General features: G+C 46.2%; 2 protein-coding genes across 3 annotated transcripts; both read right to left on the minus strand.

The window, feature by feature from the left end:
- Positions 1-1,898: 1,898 nt before the first annotated feature.
- Positions 1,899-8,015, minus strand: LOC114600844 (acyl-coenzyme A amino acid N-acyltransferase 1). Of its 2 annotated transcripts, none has more exons than XM_028737588.2 (4): positions 7,733-8,015; positions 6,096-6,567; positions 5,177-5,379; positions 1,899-4,143 (listed from the first exon to the last, which is right to left on the minus strand). In XM_028737588.2, exons 2-4 carry the CDS (start codon positions 6,556-6,558, stop codon positions 3,547-3,549), a joined length of 1,263 nt encoding a protein of 420 aa, XP_028593421.2. In that variant the 5' UTR covers positions 6,559-6,567; positions 7,733-8,015; the 3' UTR covers positions 1,899-3,546. The 2 variants fall into 2 exon arrangements, with proteins under 2 accessions (XP_028593421.2, XP_077788834.1); XM_077932708.1 differs by having other exon boundaries at positions 6,096-6,446; positions 7,733-8,013.
- A 3,522-nt stretch (positions 8,016-11,537) lies between these two features.
- Positions 11,538-15,928, minus strand: CCDC86 (coiled-coil domain containing 86). Its single transcript, XM_028737597.2, has 4 exons — positions 15,620-15,928; positions 15,012-15,141; positions 13,893-13,967; positions 11,538-12,109 (listed from the first exon to the last, which is right to left on the minus strand). The coding sequence occupies exons 1-4, from the start codon at positions 15,850-15,852 to the stop codon at positions 11,990-11,992; spliced, it is 558 nt and encodes a 185-aa protein (XP_028593430.2). The 5' UTR covers positions 15,853-15,928; the 3' UTR covers positions 11,538-11,989.
- Positions 15,929-16,207: the final 279 nt, after the last annotated feature.

Below are 16,207 nucleotides of genomic sequence, written 5' to 3' on the forward strand. Positions count from 1 at the left end.
CCAAAATGACAGCCCTGCTGCCCCATTTGATCTGCAGAAAAGATAAGGTGGAGGCTGGGGAGAAAACCTGTTGCCAATGACTTGCTTGCATTTTAAACAGAAGACGTCATCATTATGGGTGCTTTTAGTGTGGCACTTAATCTTGCATATTCTCACTCTTTGATTTGTTTTGTCTTTATCCACCATATAGTATCGTCTTTCCTATATCCCATAATTCACTGACACTCTTCAGCAGCACTGCTCTGCATTCCATCTTTACTTTTTCCAGTTGCTAATGCTTGCCTAAGATTCTAGTCATCCCTGGGGGAAGCCATTTGTTTGTACGTCTTTGAAAAGACCGTGCAATCTCTGCAAACTGAATTAAATCTGAAAATGGTATGCCTTCGGAGAAGGAACCCTGCATCTTATTAAGACTGAAGCATAATTCATCACTGTTCCATCAGAATCAAATTCCCTTGCAAGCTTGTTCATCGCTGGCATGCTAATCACCCACACTGGGAATATTTTGTAGCTGCACATGGCAAAATTGGCACATGTACAGTCAACGCATTTGACTGTGCACACAAAATGTATACGCTTGTGACTTCGGACTTAGGGAGGCTGCATGTTGTTATGAATATGAATAGGATCACCAAAGGTGGATTGTTAAAAAATGGGGTGTTGCTCTTTGCCACTCACTAGAGGAGGGTTTCATGGAGTTTGTTTATCCTTGTTCTTCCTTTAGCTACTTTAGTTCACTTGAAGGTTCCATGTAATTAACAGTCTAGTCTTGGTAGCCTGCAGCAGATATTTGCACATAAATAGCGGCAGTTCATTGTACAGTGCCAACACATGCGGACAATAGCTACTCTTTGCCAAGTCTTTTTCGCTACTGCCTTGGCCGTTTGTCCCTCCTCCTTGCGTGCAACAAGTAGCCACAGATTTGTTCTGGCTTCTGAAAATTATCAGGCTTTTCTGGTATTGCTAAGCTCCTAAAAATGGTCAGAAATGGTTCTACTGAGCAAGGCTGAACTGGAAATAGTTTTTGGGTGGGTTGACTGAAACAGGTAGTGCTTAATTGGGAAGAGAATTTGCCAGAGCCTTGGTAGATACTTTTTTTTATTCAGCAGAGGTGAACCAGCAGAGGTCTTTCTGAACCAGTGGGCACAATTGGAATTTAGAGAAAGTGCTATGGGCACCAGTTACAAAAATGCAAGCAAACCACCACTTCCCATCAATGGTGAGGAGAGTGGAAAGGTACCTACATCAGCCACTACCGTGCTTGCAGAGAGAGAGAGAGAGAGGGGGGGGGGGGGAGGGAAGCTCTTTGAACCTGACCTGTTCTGAACTTCCCGGCGGTCAGGTGGTGATGTTTCTATTTTACTTACTATATGTAGGGTTTGGTGTCAGCATTGCTTGTGCCGGTTCTTTGCTGTTCACTTGTGTTCCTTTGGTGGTGAGAGAGGTTGGGGTTGGCCTAGGGTGTGGTTGTTCATTTGTGGTTGGCTGTGGTGGTTTTTGTTTTCATGTGAGTGGGGTAGGTGGGTGTTTTGGATCAGGTTAGCCATATTGATTTGTATGCTGTTGGTGGATTTTTGTCGTTGTCTTGTTGGGCTGTGTATGTGATAAAGGGGAGCTATACCGGGGTGAAGGTGTCTCCTTCTATTTGTCCCCGTGTCAGTTTCAGTTTGTTGGTTAATTTTTCTAGTAGGGCTGTTTCCCATACTATTTGGTACCATTGCTGAGGCATTATGTAATTGCAACTGGTGGGCACTAGTGAGCACGCTGGCACCTACAGGAACCCGTGTGGCAACCTTATATCCCCTTCGGACACAGCCAAGTGAGAGCTGCTTTTCCATGGGGCCACCCCACATGATAGAAGGGTATACATACTTAAGATATGAATGACTTCCCTCCTGCTCTTTACATAGTTCATTTTGCACATCTTATATCCCTGCATATTTTACAAAAACTACCAGTCGGTTTTCCATTATTACATCCATCAAAACTTATTTACACTGCTGACTTTACCTTAATGGTGCCAGCGTTTTCAGCCGTACACAATTATTTTCCACATATTCAATAAACATTTTCCAATATTCTTTAAACATATGTTCTTCTTGTTCTCTTATTCTGTATGTAAAGTCTGCAAGTTGTGCATATTCTGTTAACTTCAGTTGCCATTCTTCTTTGGTTGGGACCTCGCTTGTTTTCCATTTGGGGGCTAGCAAAACATGGGCCACAGTTGTTGCACACATAAATAACCTTTTCTGACACCTGGGAATTTCAGTCTGAATTATCCCTAACAGAGAGGACTCTGTTTTTTGGGGAAAGCAATTTTAAACATTTTTTTCCAATTCATTCGAAATGATTTCCCAATACTTGTAATTATTATTTATGTAATTTCTGTGGTTTAAGAAAAACACTGTAATTCTTTTAATTTTAAGAGGTGTCATCAGGGGCTGTCATATAACTCAGTGCATGATCTGTGATCCAAATCCAGATGTTCACATTCTACAAAAACAGAAGTATGTATGCAAATGCAGAGACATACTTCAGACAGAAAGAGAAACCTCAGCTTTGCTGGTTTCTTTGTATACAGCACAATTTTGAGGAGGCTGCCACAATGGGAAGCATGACAAATGGTTTTTCTGTCACTAACACCTTAGTTGTAGCTAGTGTGCCGACATACAGGCCTAGGGACCAATCCAAACCCATGATCTACTTAGCTGTCCAATTCAGCCAGCTTCTTATAGTTAGGATTGCTTTGCATGGCTTCATATATTCCCCATGGACCATCTTGGGTGTTACGAGCAGCAGAGGGGGCCCTTTGGGTAGTTTCACTGCCCTCAGAAGTTTGGGGAGTGGCAGCCCACTCTCGTGGGCTACTTGGACAGATTGCCCACCTGCCAATCACCTGACAAAACTTCAAACGAAATAGTCTGGAGTGCGCTCACAGTTCTTCTTCATTTCTTTGCAGAGGTAGCTTGGCTTGAAACTACGCTTGCAGAAGAAAAATGATTCCCCCCACCCTTTGTAGCCCAGCTTGAATTCAAGACAGGGATGTGAAGGAAGATTTGGGAGCGCAGTGTTAAGTGCTGTACCCATAGTTCCTTTGTAGTCAAAAGTGAGTGTTTTTTTGAATCTGGTGCCTTTTCCTGTCACCTTGATCTTGTCAATCACCCTTTGTGTTTTGTAGTTTATTTTATTTCTAATGTGTTAGCTTTGCAGAGCTTGAAATGTCCCTTTCACCCAAGTGCTTAAGATCAGACAGAACGGGGGGGGGGGGGATTATTGTCCCCATTTGACAGATGAGCAAGTGTAGCAAAGGGGCCCCAATCACCCCCCCACAAAGAAGCATGAGACAGGCAGAAGGACTGGATGCAGTTCGCAGAGACCTAACACTGTCACAGGCTTCTGACCACGCAATTGTCTTTCTGATGAGTGCTCTCGAAATACCATGTCACAGGGATATTCTCACTCCGACGGTCTTCCATGTGTGGGATGATTCATTGGTTCTGGAGAACTAGAATACGTCACCTGAGCTGGCTTTCCTTCCTTCCGCTATTAGAAATTGCTCTTTCCAACCGGGCCAAGATGAAGCTCGAGGAACTTCTGGATCTCCTTCCAGGAGTGCTCTTGGGCTTTGGCGTGCAGTTCCACTTCACCTCCCCATTGGTTAGGCAAGAGGGTACTCCGGAAAGAAGAGCAGTAGCAAAGCGGGGAACCGGGGGGTTCTAGGAGGTGCCCAGCCCCCGGATACGATAGCAAAGCACAGTTCCTTTTCCCATGCTGCTTTGCTCTGGCTATGGCCGCCTCAGCAAATAACTTGCTATTTAGGCTTTGGTCGCTTTCTGACACCACAAAGAGCACGGGCCCTTGGGCCTTCTCTAGAGGGATGGCAGAGGAGTGATGTCTTTCATCCAAAGGATCTTCCATGACGTGGTAAGAGGACATTGTCCCCATTTCGGTGATGAGAACCTTCTCAACAGCATAAGGGATGGCAGGGATATAGACGTCACGAAAGCGAAGTGAGGCGCCTCTCATACCTGTGGCACCATTGATGCACACAGCAGCCACAATCTGGTCTAAGAAGGTAATCATGGCCAGTGCGATTTCCGATCCTTTGGACAGCCCAACGACTCCAAGGCCTGGGCCTCTGACCTGGCGGGGGGAGGGAACCACACATAGCTATTTCATCAACGGCATGAGAGGCAGATGCAAGTAGAGTTTTGTAAGAAGGAAGGCTATAAACAGGTTTGTTCAGAAGGAAGAGTGATTCTACACATGGTGCAGGGTGAGTTAGTAGACTGAGATGGCTGAATGCTGGATCGTACATCAGACTGCATGTAACCCTTTCTAACTGGCTCCTTCCGCACTGGGGCCCTTTCACACAGCATTGAATATAGTGGAATATTATCTAGTGGTGCCCTTCCTTACAGCCAAGCTCTTTCTAAACGGTTTATACACAACTGAGTTCTGCTCAGCAGAGATCTCCTGCCAGGCTAATGAGCAGCTTCCTCTCTGCAGCTCCTTCCCCTTGTATGTATTGCTTCCTCTTCAGCAGGGCTGGGGAATTAGCGAGGAATTACCCCTTCAATCTAACCTGAGCTCCAGCTCATGTCCTCCTACCTGATCACTGGCTGCGCTGGCTGGGGCTGATGGGAGACCGAGTCTGGTAACAAGCTGGAGGACCACAGGTGTCCCACCTCTGCCATACACAGTCAGCTTCTGCTCCCCACAAAATGTGTGTGTGTGCGCGCACTGTCTTATGCGTGTCCGTTTTTAGCCAGATCAATTCCATACAAAGACAAAATGATGCTTGGGAGATCCTACTGTACTGTACAAAACCTGGGAACTACCTAGCGATGCCTGTGTTAGTCTAGCTTTGTCTGATCAAGTGCATATCACTATATATTACAGAATCCTGTTTGGTGCCACTTTGACAGTGCATTCCTTGTGGGGACCCAGGCTTCTCCTGCACCCTCTGGGTCAGTTTTGACAGGTGGGTGGGACCACACACCTACAAGTCACTTAACATCATTATGATGTCAGATGATTGAGAGGTGGCTCGCCCGTCAAAGTTGGCCTGCCAGGCCAAAAACGTTCCTCACTCCTGATCTATTTTAATCTCTGTTGTCCCACTACAGAGTGCCCTTGCAATGAGATAGAAGAAAATATACCCTCTCAGACACACCTTGGGATGTTTTAAGAGTAGTATGGATGCTTCCTCAAAATATTCCAGGTCCACTTCTTCCAGGCTCTGTGGGAGGTCATCATAGCCAAAGAAAGCCAGAGCTAGAACAGCAAAGCCTTTATTGGCCAGCAGGACGGCTCGAAACTCAATGAGACCTCCAGACCCACCAAATAGGTCAATCACCCCTGGAAATGGCCCAGGCCCTGCAGAGAGTCCAAGAAAGGGAGAGCAACTATGAGTGAAGGTATTTGTAATTGTCTGGAATAAGAACCTCTCTGAGACCATGCAGGGTGGGGTGGAGGAAGGGGGTGACCTTGGAGAGGACAATAAAAGCAACCTGGGCATGTGAGCAATGTGTGTCCCACAATGAGGGAAGAGAAGGACTGCACAATTGTAGGGAAGGTTCAGAAACAAATGGAAAAGTTGCCTACAGACATGTGGGAAGAAGGAAAATGCAGTGAAGAGGTAAAGGAGAGGGGGCACTTCTCTTTATTCTTATAACCCAGAATGTATTATAGGACTCTCTCATCCAGGTACTGATGAAGCCCCAGCCCACATAGGTTCATCTATGCATTAAGTGCTCGCAGACCATCTACTGAGCCCACTAGGCCACAGCAGGCCCACTGATGGGGTGGTGTGAAGCATCTGCCTCACCCTGCCTGCCCCACTGCTGGTGGAATGCCCCCCTGTGGCTAGTGAGAGGGAGGCATTATGGCATGTGGTATTGCCGTTCATCTTCTCTGCCCCTGAGAAGATGCTCTGACAACAGCGGAAGTGGGGTGGGATGCAGCAGCGAGGGTAGCCCATTTCCATTTCACCACAAGTTGCGAAACAGGGGTGGGCTGGCACTGCGCTAGGCCATTCCTCATTGTAGTTAATCACCCAGGAGGGGAGAGAAAGCACAAATCAGATTTCTTACCTGGTGGCAAGAAAAGGGCGCCCCGAACTTTGCCTTCTCTGACCTGGACACGTTCCACTCCATGGGCTGCGTACCATCTCTCCACAGTGCAAGTGGCCAGTGGTACATTGTTGGGTGAAGGAACTAATACCACAGAGCCAAAGAGGCTGACCTGGACGCGGAAAGGGCTGCCTGTCACGTTGCGTTTCATCAGCCTGCGGAACTTTTTCTCTGGCTTCAGGGAGGAGAAGAGGCCCATGGGCCAAACACCTACATAGTCCCCGCCTAGAGCAGCCGCCTGCTTCACGTCCACCTCCCCAGACAGATTTGCCCGGAAGTGGGCTCTGGATTGAAACTTCTCTCCCATGTCATCTGTAAGCAATGCATGCAGGGTTACCAGCTGGGAAGGGTCCAGGCCAGAGGCGCGAATCCACACGGGTGAGTCGGCTAGTGAGCTTTTTGGGGTGACAGTGAGGCAGGCCATGGCAGCAACCTGAGGAAAGTGAATCAGTGACATTTCCAGTAAGTTTGGGAACTGTAAGAACGAATGGAGGAGGTGCTCAGCTTCCCTACTTCCCCTAGGGCAGGGGTCTGCAACCTTTAAGACAAAAAGAGCCACTTGGACCGAAGGGAAAAAAACTGGGAGCCGCAAAACCATTGCGACATTTAAAACAGTGGGGAGTGTCGGGGCACGCAATGCGTCTCCTCCCCTCGCTAGTATCCGCCCCGGAGCTGCGGCAAAGGTGTAAAAGAGCCACATGCGGCTCCGGGGCCGCGGGTTGCTGACCCCTGCCCTAGGGCAATTCTTGCCCTTAACCTCTGATTGAAGATCTCGCCTTTATATCCTGCCTTTCCTCTTTTACACACACACTTTTATCCTCTGAACTTTGTGAGGTAGATTGGGATGAGCTTAGCAACTGGCTGAAGATAATTCAGTGAGCTTTATGGCTGAGGAGAAAATTAAGACTCCACTTTGTCCTAGTTCAAGGTTGGTAGTCGACCAAGTTTTACAACAGAGCTTTCCAAACTGTGTGTTGCAACACATGAGTGTGTTGTTGGCTACAGTGTGCGGGTGTGTCGTTCAAATACTCCCCACGCTCCTCCTGAGACTGGTAAAGGGTGCAGGCAGCCCAGTGGATTGCCAGTAAAACTGAATTACTGTGCTGCAAAACGATGCATGTCTAAAAAGTGTGTAGCTAACATGAAAAGTTTGGAAAGTTCTGTTTTACACAGAGCAGGCCCACTGAAATTAATTGACGTGACTAAGTTAGCTTGATTAATTTCAGTGCATCTACTTTGAGTAAAACTCAGCTGACACAGGCTTTTAACGAAGTCCTTTTCCTCCTTGGAGCTGAAACTCCTCCATGCACTGAACGGTTTGCTCACTCGCGCGCTGCAAGAAGCCCGCCTGCCTGCGCACGCTTGCAATCGAAGCTGCACTTGGAAGCAGGGCTTTCGCTTCCCGCTGCCGCTGAGGCCGTGCTGGCTGCGGCTGATGGGAGCTGCACAACAACCCCGGCTGGGAGGTCGCCGCTTCCCGCTCCGCCCGCCAGAGGTTTGGGGGAGCGCGGCGAGCGGATCTTCCTTCCCCTCCAGGCGCCTGCAAATCCTCCCCGCCTTTCCCCGCGCGCCCAGGCGACGGTGGGTTCTGCACTCACCGCGACTTGAATGGCTCAGGACCCGGAGGAGTTGCAGCCGCCAGCTCCTCTCTCTCGCTGCTTCCGCAGGTGCCCAGTACCTTGTCGGATCCTCGCCAGGGTAGTGCCTCCCCGGGCAGGGCACGATCCTGTGGAAGGGCGCCAAGCGGGGAGTTGCTCTGTCCTGCGCCACGTGACTTGGCGCGGCTCCCTCTGGAGCAAAAGGAGGACAGATAAGGCGAGGCAAGTCGGTGCGAGAAGTGAAACCTCACCCCACACCCGCGCTGCCTGGTGTTACTCAAGGAGAGGATTCAGGGCATTGGGGGTGGGTGGCGAGGTAGCTGCCCCTCCTGACCGCCAGATGAGCCGTCCTCCCCACATTTCCAGCTTTCATGGCCTTTGGCTCAAACATATGTAAAGTTATTTCCTTTAGTTTTCCAGATTGCTGTTTCTGTCATGGTATGCTTTAGATGACATCCCTGCATTGCAAGGCGTTGGACTAGATGACCCTGGAGGTCCCTTCCTACTCTGCAGTGATTCTGCATCTCATCCGATTGTTTCAGTCCTTCCCCTGGCCTTTGAGAGAACTCTAAACAAATGTACAGGGTGAGTCCTTTGAAAGAGGCCCCCCGTGGATACAGAGTACACATGTTCCAGGGGCCTCTTTTAAAAGACCCACCTTGTACATGCCAGTGTGAGAAATGATTCTGTGTGAACTGCCGGTGCTTTTTAAATTGGTAGCTTCACTTTGTCATGTTTGTTGTATTTATCAGTTAGCTAGATGGCATTTTAAAGTATTTAACCCCCATCCTTCCTTTATCGAGGGTGCAATGAGATTAAGGGCCACTATCTGAACTATCTTGGCCATTTGATTGCCCTTTTTAGCCATTGCTGTCTTTTTTCATTTATATATATTTTATTTGTATATATTGCTTGTTTTATGTTGTTATGGCCGTTGGCTAATGCAAATAAAGTTTATCTATGTTTAAACCCCCATTCTATAAGCTGCCTTGAAAGGTCAACTAGCTCAGGGAGACAGCATAGAAATTGATTAAATAAATAAAATACAGCTAACATTAGTAGAGAGGTGGTATGTGATTGTTCTAAACATTATTGACCCTGATTTAGAAAGCTTACCTTGCTGGCTAAGAAATTGTGTATGCAGTTTAGATACAAACGTGCAATTTGATTTGCAACTCCCAGTGTCACATGTGGTAAACACACTCACCCAAGAAAGAAGGGGTGGAGGTCCAATTCTAGAAGCAAAAGGTGGGCACTTCTACTCTGTGCATCCCATTTGCTGTTAAAGTCAGACCTCTAATTTTGCAAATGATAGAGCTACAGGGGAGCTGTGAGGTAGGTAGCCAAGTTTGTTGAAGAGACCAGATTTTTCAGGGTGTATAAAACAAAAAGGAATTGCAAATGAGCTACAAAGGAATTTATCCAAACTGGGTGACTGAATCCCATTTGCCAGTGTGAACTTAATTCAAAGTGGTCAGGGTCATTTTGGTGATCTATAAATGGCTTTTGATGAAATTGTTTTTCTGGAGCTTTTTAACAGGCTGTGTCAGAGAGTGAAGATGTTGTGTATTCTCTACCACAGAGCCTTCTCCCCCTGTAACTGTAGATAACTCACATACATAGCTCACATGTAACATTAACTCTGTCCCTCTCCAATATTGTTCTTTGGTAAGATGGTTCATTCTGAATAGAAATAATATTTTAGCCAACTATAAGGTGTATTGGATGAGGAAATCATTCCCTCTAATAGCAAACTCTAGGAGGGATGTTTGACGCTGTCTTTAACTGTTTTAAAGCATCAGACAAAGACTTTCTCTTTTCACGGGTTTTTGGACCTTAGTTTGAAGTGAGACATTGTGGCCTTTTTGAGTGGGGATGGGATCTGTAAATCCTCATTTTTATTTGTGTAGCTGTGTTTTTATATTTTTATCAGATGTTCTTAATTGGTTTTAATAATGTAAGTTGCTTTGGGTCGTCACTCTGTGAGAAAAGTGACATATTTTTTGTTACTATTATTCTCAGCAGAGGGCTTTATAGGGCTTCTGGGAAACAAAGAGAATCCCAAGGTTCACAGAAGTTAAACTTTTTGGGGGGGGGGGTTATCTATGGGGGGAGGAACACCCCCCTCCAAAAAATGAAAACCAGGGAGGGGGGAAGGGAATGAAGAATCTTGGGAAGGGTCATGGCTGGCTGGAGCCTTCAAACAAGAGCACTCCATGCTACGTTTAGGTGTGCTTATGTTGTGATATTTCACACTTGATGAAGATAAAGCTGTTTCCCCCTACAAAGGGCTGTAAATGATTTTTGCTCTAGTTTCTGCTCAGGAGCTGCTGCTTTGGACAACTCTGGGTCTGTTGCAAAAAGGTCCCTTCAGGAGGTAGGGGAAATTGGGCATTGCGGGACCTCTGCTGTTTGTCCCTCAGAACCCAATATTTTCAGTAGTGGAGGGGGCTGCCCATTTCCACCCTGCTCCACACGAATTCTCCATGAGACCTAACTCATGTCGATATTCAAAGCCCCAGATCAGTAAAAAATGAGACTTTGCTCTCTGCAATTAATTTGCAACTTTTCATGTTGGGCAACCAAGTACAGGGTAATCATTGACAGAGACATTGGTCCAGGTGAATGAACCTTAGTTTTTCATCAGGCAAGATCAGGATCATGTTATACAGTGGTGCCCCGCAAGACGAAAGCCTCGCAAGACGGAAAACCCGCTAGACGAAAGGGTTTTCCGTTTTGGAGGCGCTTCGCAAAACGAATTTCCCTATGGGGTTGCTTCGCAAGACGAAAAAATCTTGCGAGTCCCCGCGGGTTTTTTTCGCTTTCCCCCCCTTTTCCTAAGCCGCTAAGCCGCTTATCAGCTGTTCCGCTGATAAGCCGCTTAACAACTGATCGCGAAAAGCCGCTAGACCGCTGTAGCGCTAATCCGCTAAGCTGTCAATGGGCTTGCTTCGCAAGACAAAAAAACCACTAGACGAAGAGAATCGTGGAACGGATTCTTTTCGTCTTGCGAGGCACCACTGTACAGTGTACAAAAACTGAACCACTCCCCTCCCTTATTTTCTGAAAACATCAGAATCATACAACAAGCTCTTTCTGAAACTGGAGGCTTGTACAACAGTTACAGATAGGTAGCCGTGTTGGTCTGCCATAGTCAAAACAAAAAAAATTCCTTCCAGTAGCACCTTAAAGACCAACTAAGTTAAAACTGCTTGTACAACAGTTCTTGTTCACATCCCTTTCTCTGCTCATAAGGAGATTTGCTGGATTGGAGTCTTAGCCTGGTTGAACGTATGCCAAAAAATATGCCGAAGCTTAAAAATGTTCCCAGCTAATCAGAACCTGGGTGTCCCCCCCCCCCCCAACAAAAAGATCACTACCTACTTCAGAAGCTTACAGAAAAAGCTTCTGGATTTGAGCCAGTGTGCTGCAATAGCTAGACAAGACCAGGAGACTGAGGTTACCCTTTGCTCTGCTGAAACCCATTTAGCCATGAAGCACATTTGATGACAATGGGCCATCTTCCAGCCATTCTGCCTAATATGGCTGTTGTGAGGAGAAAAGTTCCACATAAGCTGCCTTGATCTCCTTCAAGGAAAGTTTAAGATAGCAATGCGATAAAATAAAAACAAAGCGTGTTTTTAGGGTGACTTGTGCCATTAATAAAAAATTCTGAAGCCTGAGGGCTTCCATGAAAGACAAGCGCCCCCCCCCCATATAAATACAGATAGGAGACTTTCATCGCTAACCTTGACAGTCAAGTCGTCTGACACCACAAAGCTAAAATATCACACAGGTGCATAAATCCAGAAAGCAATGGTTTTAATAACTGCAGAACCAGTCAAATGTCCCATTCCATCCCTAACCCAGAAGAATACCTTTACAAGAGCAACCAGGTTATTTATGATCTTTTATATATAACCCTACAGTCTGGAAGTTGTGAATCCTCAGACAAACCCCTTTAGGGCATTGCCCTATTTCATAAAGTCTGGGGTCTGCTGCTATCCTGGAGAACGTTTAGTTTTTAAAAAGACGTCTAAGCACTTCACGCTGGAGGATTCTGCTTCGCCATCACCACAGAAAAGCAAAAGGGAGGCTTCAGCTAAGGGGCATCTGGATGCAAGGTAGCCTTCTCTGGAAGAATCTGATCTCCAGGGCCAAGAGAAGCCAGGGAGCAAACCAGCAGTGCATCTGGCCAGCGCATCTCAAGAAGCCATTTTCTATTCACGGAGAGTAGGAGGGAGACCCGTCTCGGCCTCATTCCTTGGCTGCTTTGCGCTGCGTTTGGCGTTTCTGCAGCAATGCCAGTGTATCCCTCTTCTCAATGCGACGCAATTGCTTCTTCTTTGCACGCTTCAGTTTTGCTGGATTCCGAATCTGAAGGAAGGAGCAGAAAAGTAATGACAATGGTGCTGCCAGCACTCTTGTATATGAGACTTAAGAACTCTCAGGAAGAACAAGTCTCCTATCCTCGCCAGAGGCTTCAGAACAGGGATAGACAAGACTTTGGACTTGGGGATACATTCTTTGATTTTTACTGGATCCAGAAATCCACCAACAAGAATGCCAAGGGCAAAAGATATAGTACACTTTGAATGAAAGGATTACGAGTGCAGGAGATTGATCCTGAGTACCAGAACTGAATTCACAGTTCTCCCATGCACCTGCCCTCCTCCAATACACACTCTTCATTTCATCAGTATAATTTAGGATGGATGGAGGGGTTTTTTAAGGTATGTGTGATATCACTAAACAATTGGGGGTCATGCATCTTTGGAGACGGCCTTCAAATTATCCAGAGATCTGCAAAAGAATCTTGATCTATCATTTGGCACGCACCATATTATGTCCAATATTGTTTTACAACATGAGACTGAAGATTTTGTGAATACATCATTATTCTTACTAATAAAAGGTAGGTAAAGGACCCCTGGACAGTTAAGTCCAGTCAAAGGCTTGTGGCACTCATCTTGCTTTCAGGCCGAGGGAGCTGGTGTTTGTCCACAGACAGCTTTCCGGGTCATGTGGCCAGCATGACTAAGCTGCTTCTAGCGCAATGGAACACCATGACGGAACATTACTATTTTTAATATAGATCAATTATAACTGGTATGCATGAGAGAACGATGAGTGAATCTTTGGAAAGCAGCTCTGCAATGGTGCCAGTCAGGAAAAGCAAAATATGGTGGCCAACTGCTGTAAACAGGACTGTTTTAAGCAAAACATCAGATCAACGACATCTCTTGAGAGATGAAACTGCACATCCAGAAAAGCTGTGCCCATTTGCCTAGACCTGAAAGGCACCATGATAAGGAAACAATTTATGAGCCACACAACCTGAAAAGGCCTTGCAATCCTGGGACCTAGAGGTATTCAGATGGGCATCCGAAAGATGATGCAAGTGCTTTGCGAGCCCAGAAACTGTCCATGTCAGTCTTGCAATCCACAGATTTTAAGAATGGGGAAAATGATCCATTTATGAAACAAAGTCCTTTCAGCACCCCAAGGACAGGAGCCGTAGTCATCTGGAGGGCACCACATTGGCTACTCCTGAATTAGATACTATTCTTGCAAGATTTTGGCTCCAGCCCATTCTTGCATTGATCAGCAACTAGGATTATAGATTTTCATCCACATTCACATGGTATTAGTCTGGCTAGAGTATCACCCATTTTGCTATACAACATTATATCTCCATTACTACATTGGGCAAAAAAATCCTGCGTTGTCTTGGCTCAATAAGTGGTGGATATATAGTAATTGTAAGGTGAAATAAGCAGCCTCTCCATCATCCAACCACCACAAAGACAATTTCTAGCCTACACCTCTCTTGGCTCACTCTCACTGGAAACAAAAATGGCGTCCTAGTTTAAGCAGATTTATACGTAAAACGAGTGTGTTAGGCTAAACTCAACCTAGGGTAAGTGAGGGTTTGGATAAACTTTGTATATTTGTTAGATGAAAACAGGCCCACACCTCCCCTAAACACTCCTCCTCGATTAGCGGCAACTAGGAAGCATGGTCTAACATGCCATTTCTATCAAGCTAAGCACAACACGGAGAGAACAAATGATCTGTTTATTGCAGCAGTGCTCCTCTTCTCACAGAAGGCAAGTTTCTTCTTCAAGAGAAAACTAAGGACTTAAAAGGGGAAACTCACCACTTGCACAACCTCTGCCTTCCGCTCATTCTCCAGTCGTCTTCTTAAGTTTTCTTCCCTTCGCAGTTTTTTCTCCTGAAGGAGAAGACAGTGAAACCAGTTATATGTATTATTTTAGAGCCACAGCAGTGGGAATCTGAACCCTGATCTCCCAGGTCCTAGTCCAACACTCTATTCACCACAGCACACTGGCTTCCTAGAGTACTTCTGCTATGGGACAGCTATATATATTAAATAGGCAAATAATGGGGAAAGCAAAATGTCACTTAGAGGATCTGAAATATTTTCCTTGAAGCTTGAATTTGTTTTATTCTGGATTATTTTATTTGATGTTTTAATGTGTTGGGGAAAAATCCCAAAGCAGTTTATTTTAAAATATAAGCCAGTACAGAAATGAAATGAATAATAATAATAAAGTTAATTGGTGCGTAGATATTCTGTTGTGGCGACCGTAACCCAGGTTTAAGGGCACTGAAAATTAGCTTATATACCTGAGTTTCTAACACTGCCCAGAAGAGAGGACATGTGTCACAGCAAAGAAGACCCTCTAACTTAGTATTGCATAATGGATAGTCCTTGAACATGAAGGGCTTATCCAAATATCTTAACCTGTCGGCAGGACAATACTGGAGTGGGGAGGTGCTCTTTTAAGTATTTAGGTCCTAAATTTTATAAGATAAAATATCAATAAAACTTTTGAGTTCAGATTAGTAATATCTTGAAAGACAGTGCAAGTCTTTCAGTACACGTATGGCTTCAGTCAGCTGCTGCACTTAATAACCAGGGAGTTGCCTTGTATGCTAACTGTAGCTTTCATGTTGTCGTCAAGGGCAGCACCGCATGCAACACACTGCAGTAATCTAAGAGGTTATCAGAACATGTATAACTGTGAGAAGTCTATCCCAGGTCCAGGAATGGCAGTACCTGGCGATCTAGTCAGAGCGGGCACTCCTTAAGACACTTGGGTCTCCAGCGACAAAGATGAATCTAGGCACATCCTTGGGTGACACACCTCTTCTTTCGAAGGGGACCGACTCTATTCAGAACAGGCCACCTGCCTGCTTCCAGACCTAGGAACCACTATTCAACAGACCACTTTATATCACCATTTTCTCTCACCTCACGCTCCTTTCGTTTTTCTTCCACCAACTGCCGTGCAAAATCTTTGACTAGTTTCTTTTCCTGATGTTCCTTCATCTTGCGTTCCCAGGAGGTACGCAAAGGCTTATCCAGAGTCATGAGAGAAAACCTAGCAAGGAGAAAACGGAGCCATTACCAACCACTGCCATGAGCGTAAAACCATACAAAGGCTTCAAATGTATAGGCTTTGGCTTTAAACATATACACTTTTTTTTCCTTTCTCTTAACTCTTTTTAGTTATTTTTAGCGTGCATCGCCTTGATATGGTTGTTTAGAAGGTGCTTGATAAATAGATGATGATAACAAAAAACTCAAGTGAAGCTTGTTTCTAAGTTCCTGTTCATCAGACGGGGCTACACACTTCGCAGGCCATGCTCTCCACAGACTGGCAAAGACACTGTGTAGAACAATCGAACTATTCTGTGGAAACGATTGGAGGGGGCTTATTTAAGCACTGCAAACCACCTGCGAGTCAAATTTGTTTCAAAATCAGAGCAAAAATTAACTGCACGCGACTTGCTTGTTAACCTTCAGTTTGCACCACACGCAAACGTCCCGCCGCCTACAGGCGAAGATCAAACTCTCACCGCTTCTTGCCGGTGTCTTTCCATACCCGCCCCGATTTAGGCTTTCCTCTGGGGATGGCGGGCGCCTCCTTCCTCTTCGTTCCCGGGGCAGCTGCCTGCGGTTTCCCTGGTCCAGCTTCTACCGAGGCGGCCGCTTCCTCGCCGTTCCCGGGCTGCTGGACCTGCTCACCTCGGTCAGTATCGGGAGGGGGCTGCTCACTCAGCGGCTCCGCTTCAGAAACAAGCGCCGCCATAGCCTACTCGCCGGATCCCCCGAAAACTGCTGCTCTGCCTCCCTCCACGTGGGAGAAATACAGGGACGTCGCCCTCGGATGACGTTTCGTCCTCGAGTATATGCGTAGAGCAACGCGAGTGGTTTGTTGCGCCCAGGCGCGTGAGGGAAACGTGGGCGGAGACAGCCATCTGACCACAATTGGCCAATTGTCCTTCGGCTGCGAAGAGATGCGGTCTTACCCGTTCCATAACAACAGTTCCGGTTTCCGGTTGTATTTGGTGTGATTTTTGACATGCGGGGCAACAGCAGCGGAAATACATGGAACTCAAAAGGGTTGGAAGTTCACCTTCTTGCAGCGCATTGAAATGATCGAA

This window comes from Podarcis muralis, chromosome 1 (genome assembly GCF_964188315.1).
Source record: "Podarcis muralis chromosome 1, rPodMur119.hap1.1, whole genome shotgun sequence".
NCBI lineage: Eukaryota > Metazoa > Chordata > Lepidosauria > Squamata > Lacertidae > Podarcis > Podarcis muralis.

What these genes read in the sequence shown, in the direction of transcription:
- LOC114600844 (XM_028737588.2), bottom strand. Translation starts at nt 6,558, where the DNA reads ATGGCCTGCCTCACTGTCACCCCAAAAAGCTCACTAGCCGACTCACCC. An exon ending in CGCCCTTTTCTTGCCACCAG is followed by an intron (nt 5,380 to 6,095) that starts GTAAGAAATCTG and finishes GACTCTCTGCAG; the next exon opens with GGCCTGGGCCATTTCCAGGG. An exon ending in TACTCTTAAAACATCCCAAG is followed by an intron (nt 4,144 to 5,176) that starts GTGTGTCTGAGA and finishes TCCCCCCGCCAG; the next exon opens with GTCAGAGGCCCAGGCCTTGG.
- CCDC86 (XM_028737597.2), bottom strand. Translation starts at nt 15,852, where the DNA reads ATGGCGGCGCTTGTTTCTGAAGCGGAGCCGCTGAGTGAGCAGCCCCCT. An exon ending in AAAAACGAAAGGAGCGTGAG is followed by an intron (nt 13,968 to 15,011) that starts GTGAGAGAAAAT and finishes CTTCTCCTTCAG; the next exon opens with GAGAAAAAACTGCGAAGGGA. An exon ending in AGGCAGAGGTTGTGCAAGTG is followed by an intron (nt 12,110 to 13,892) that starts GTGAGTTTCCCC and finishes TCCTTCCTTCAG; the next exon opens with ATTCGGAATCCAGCAAAACT.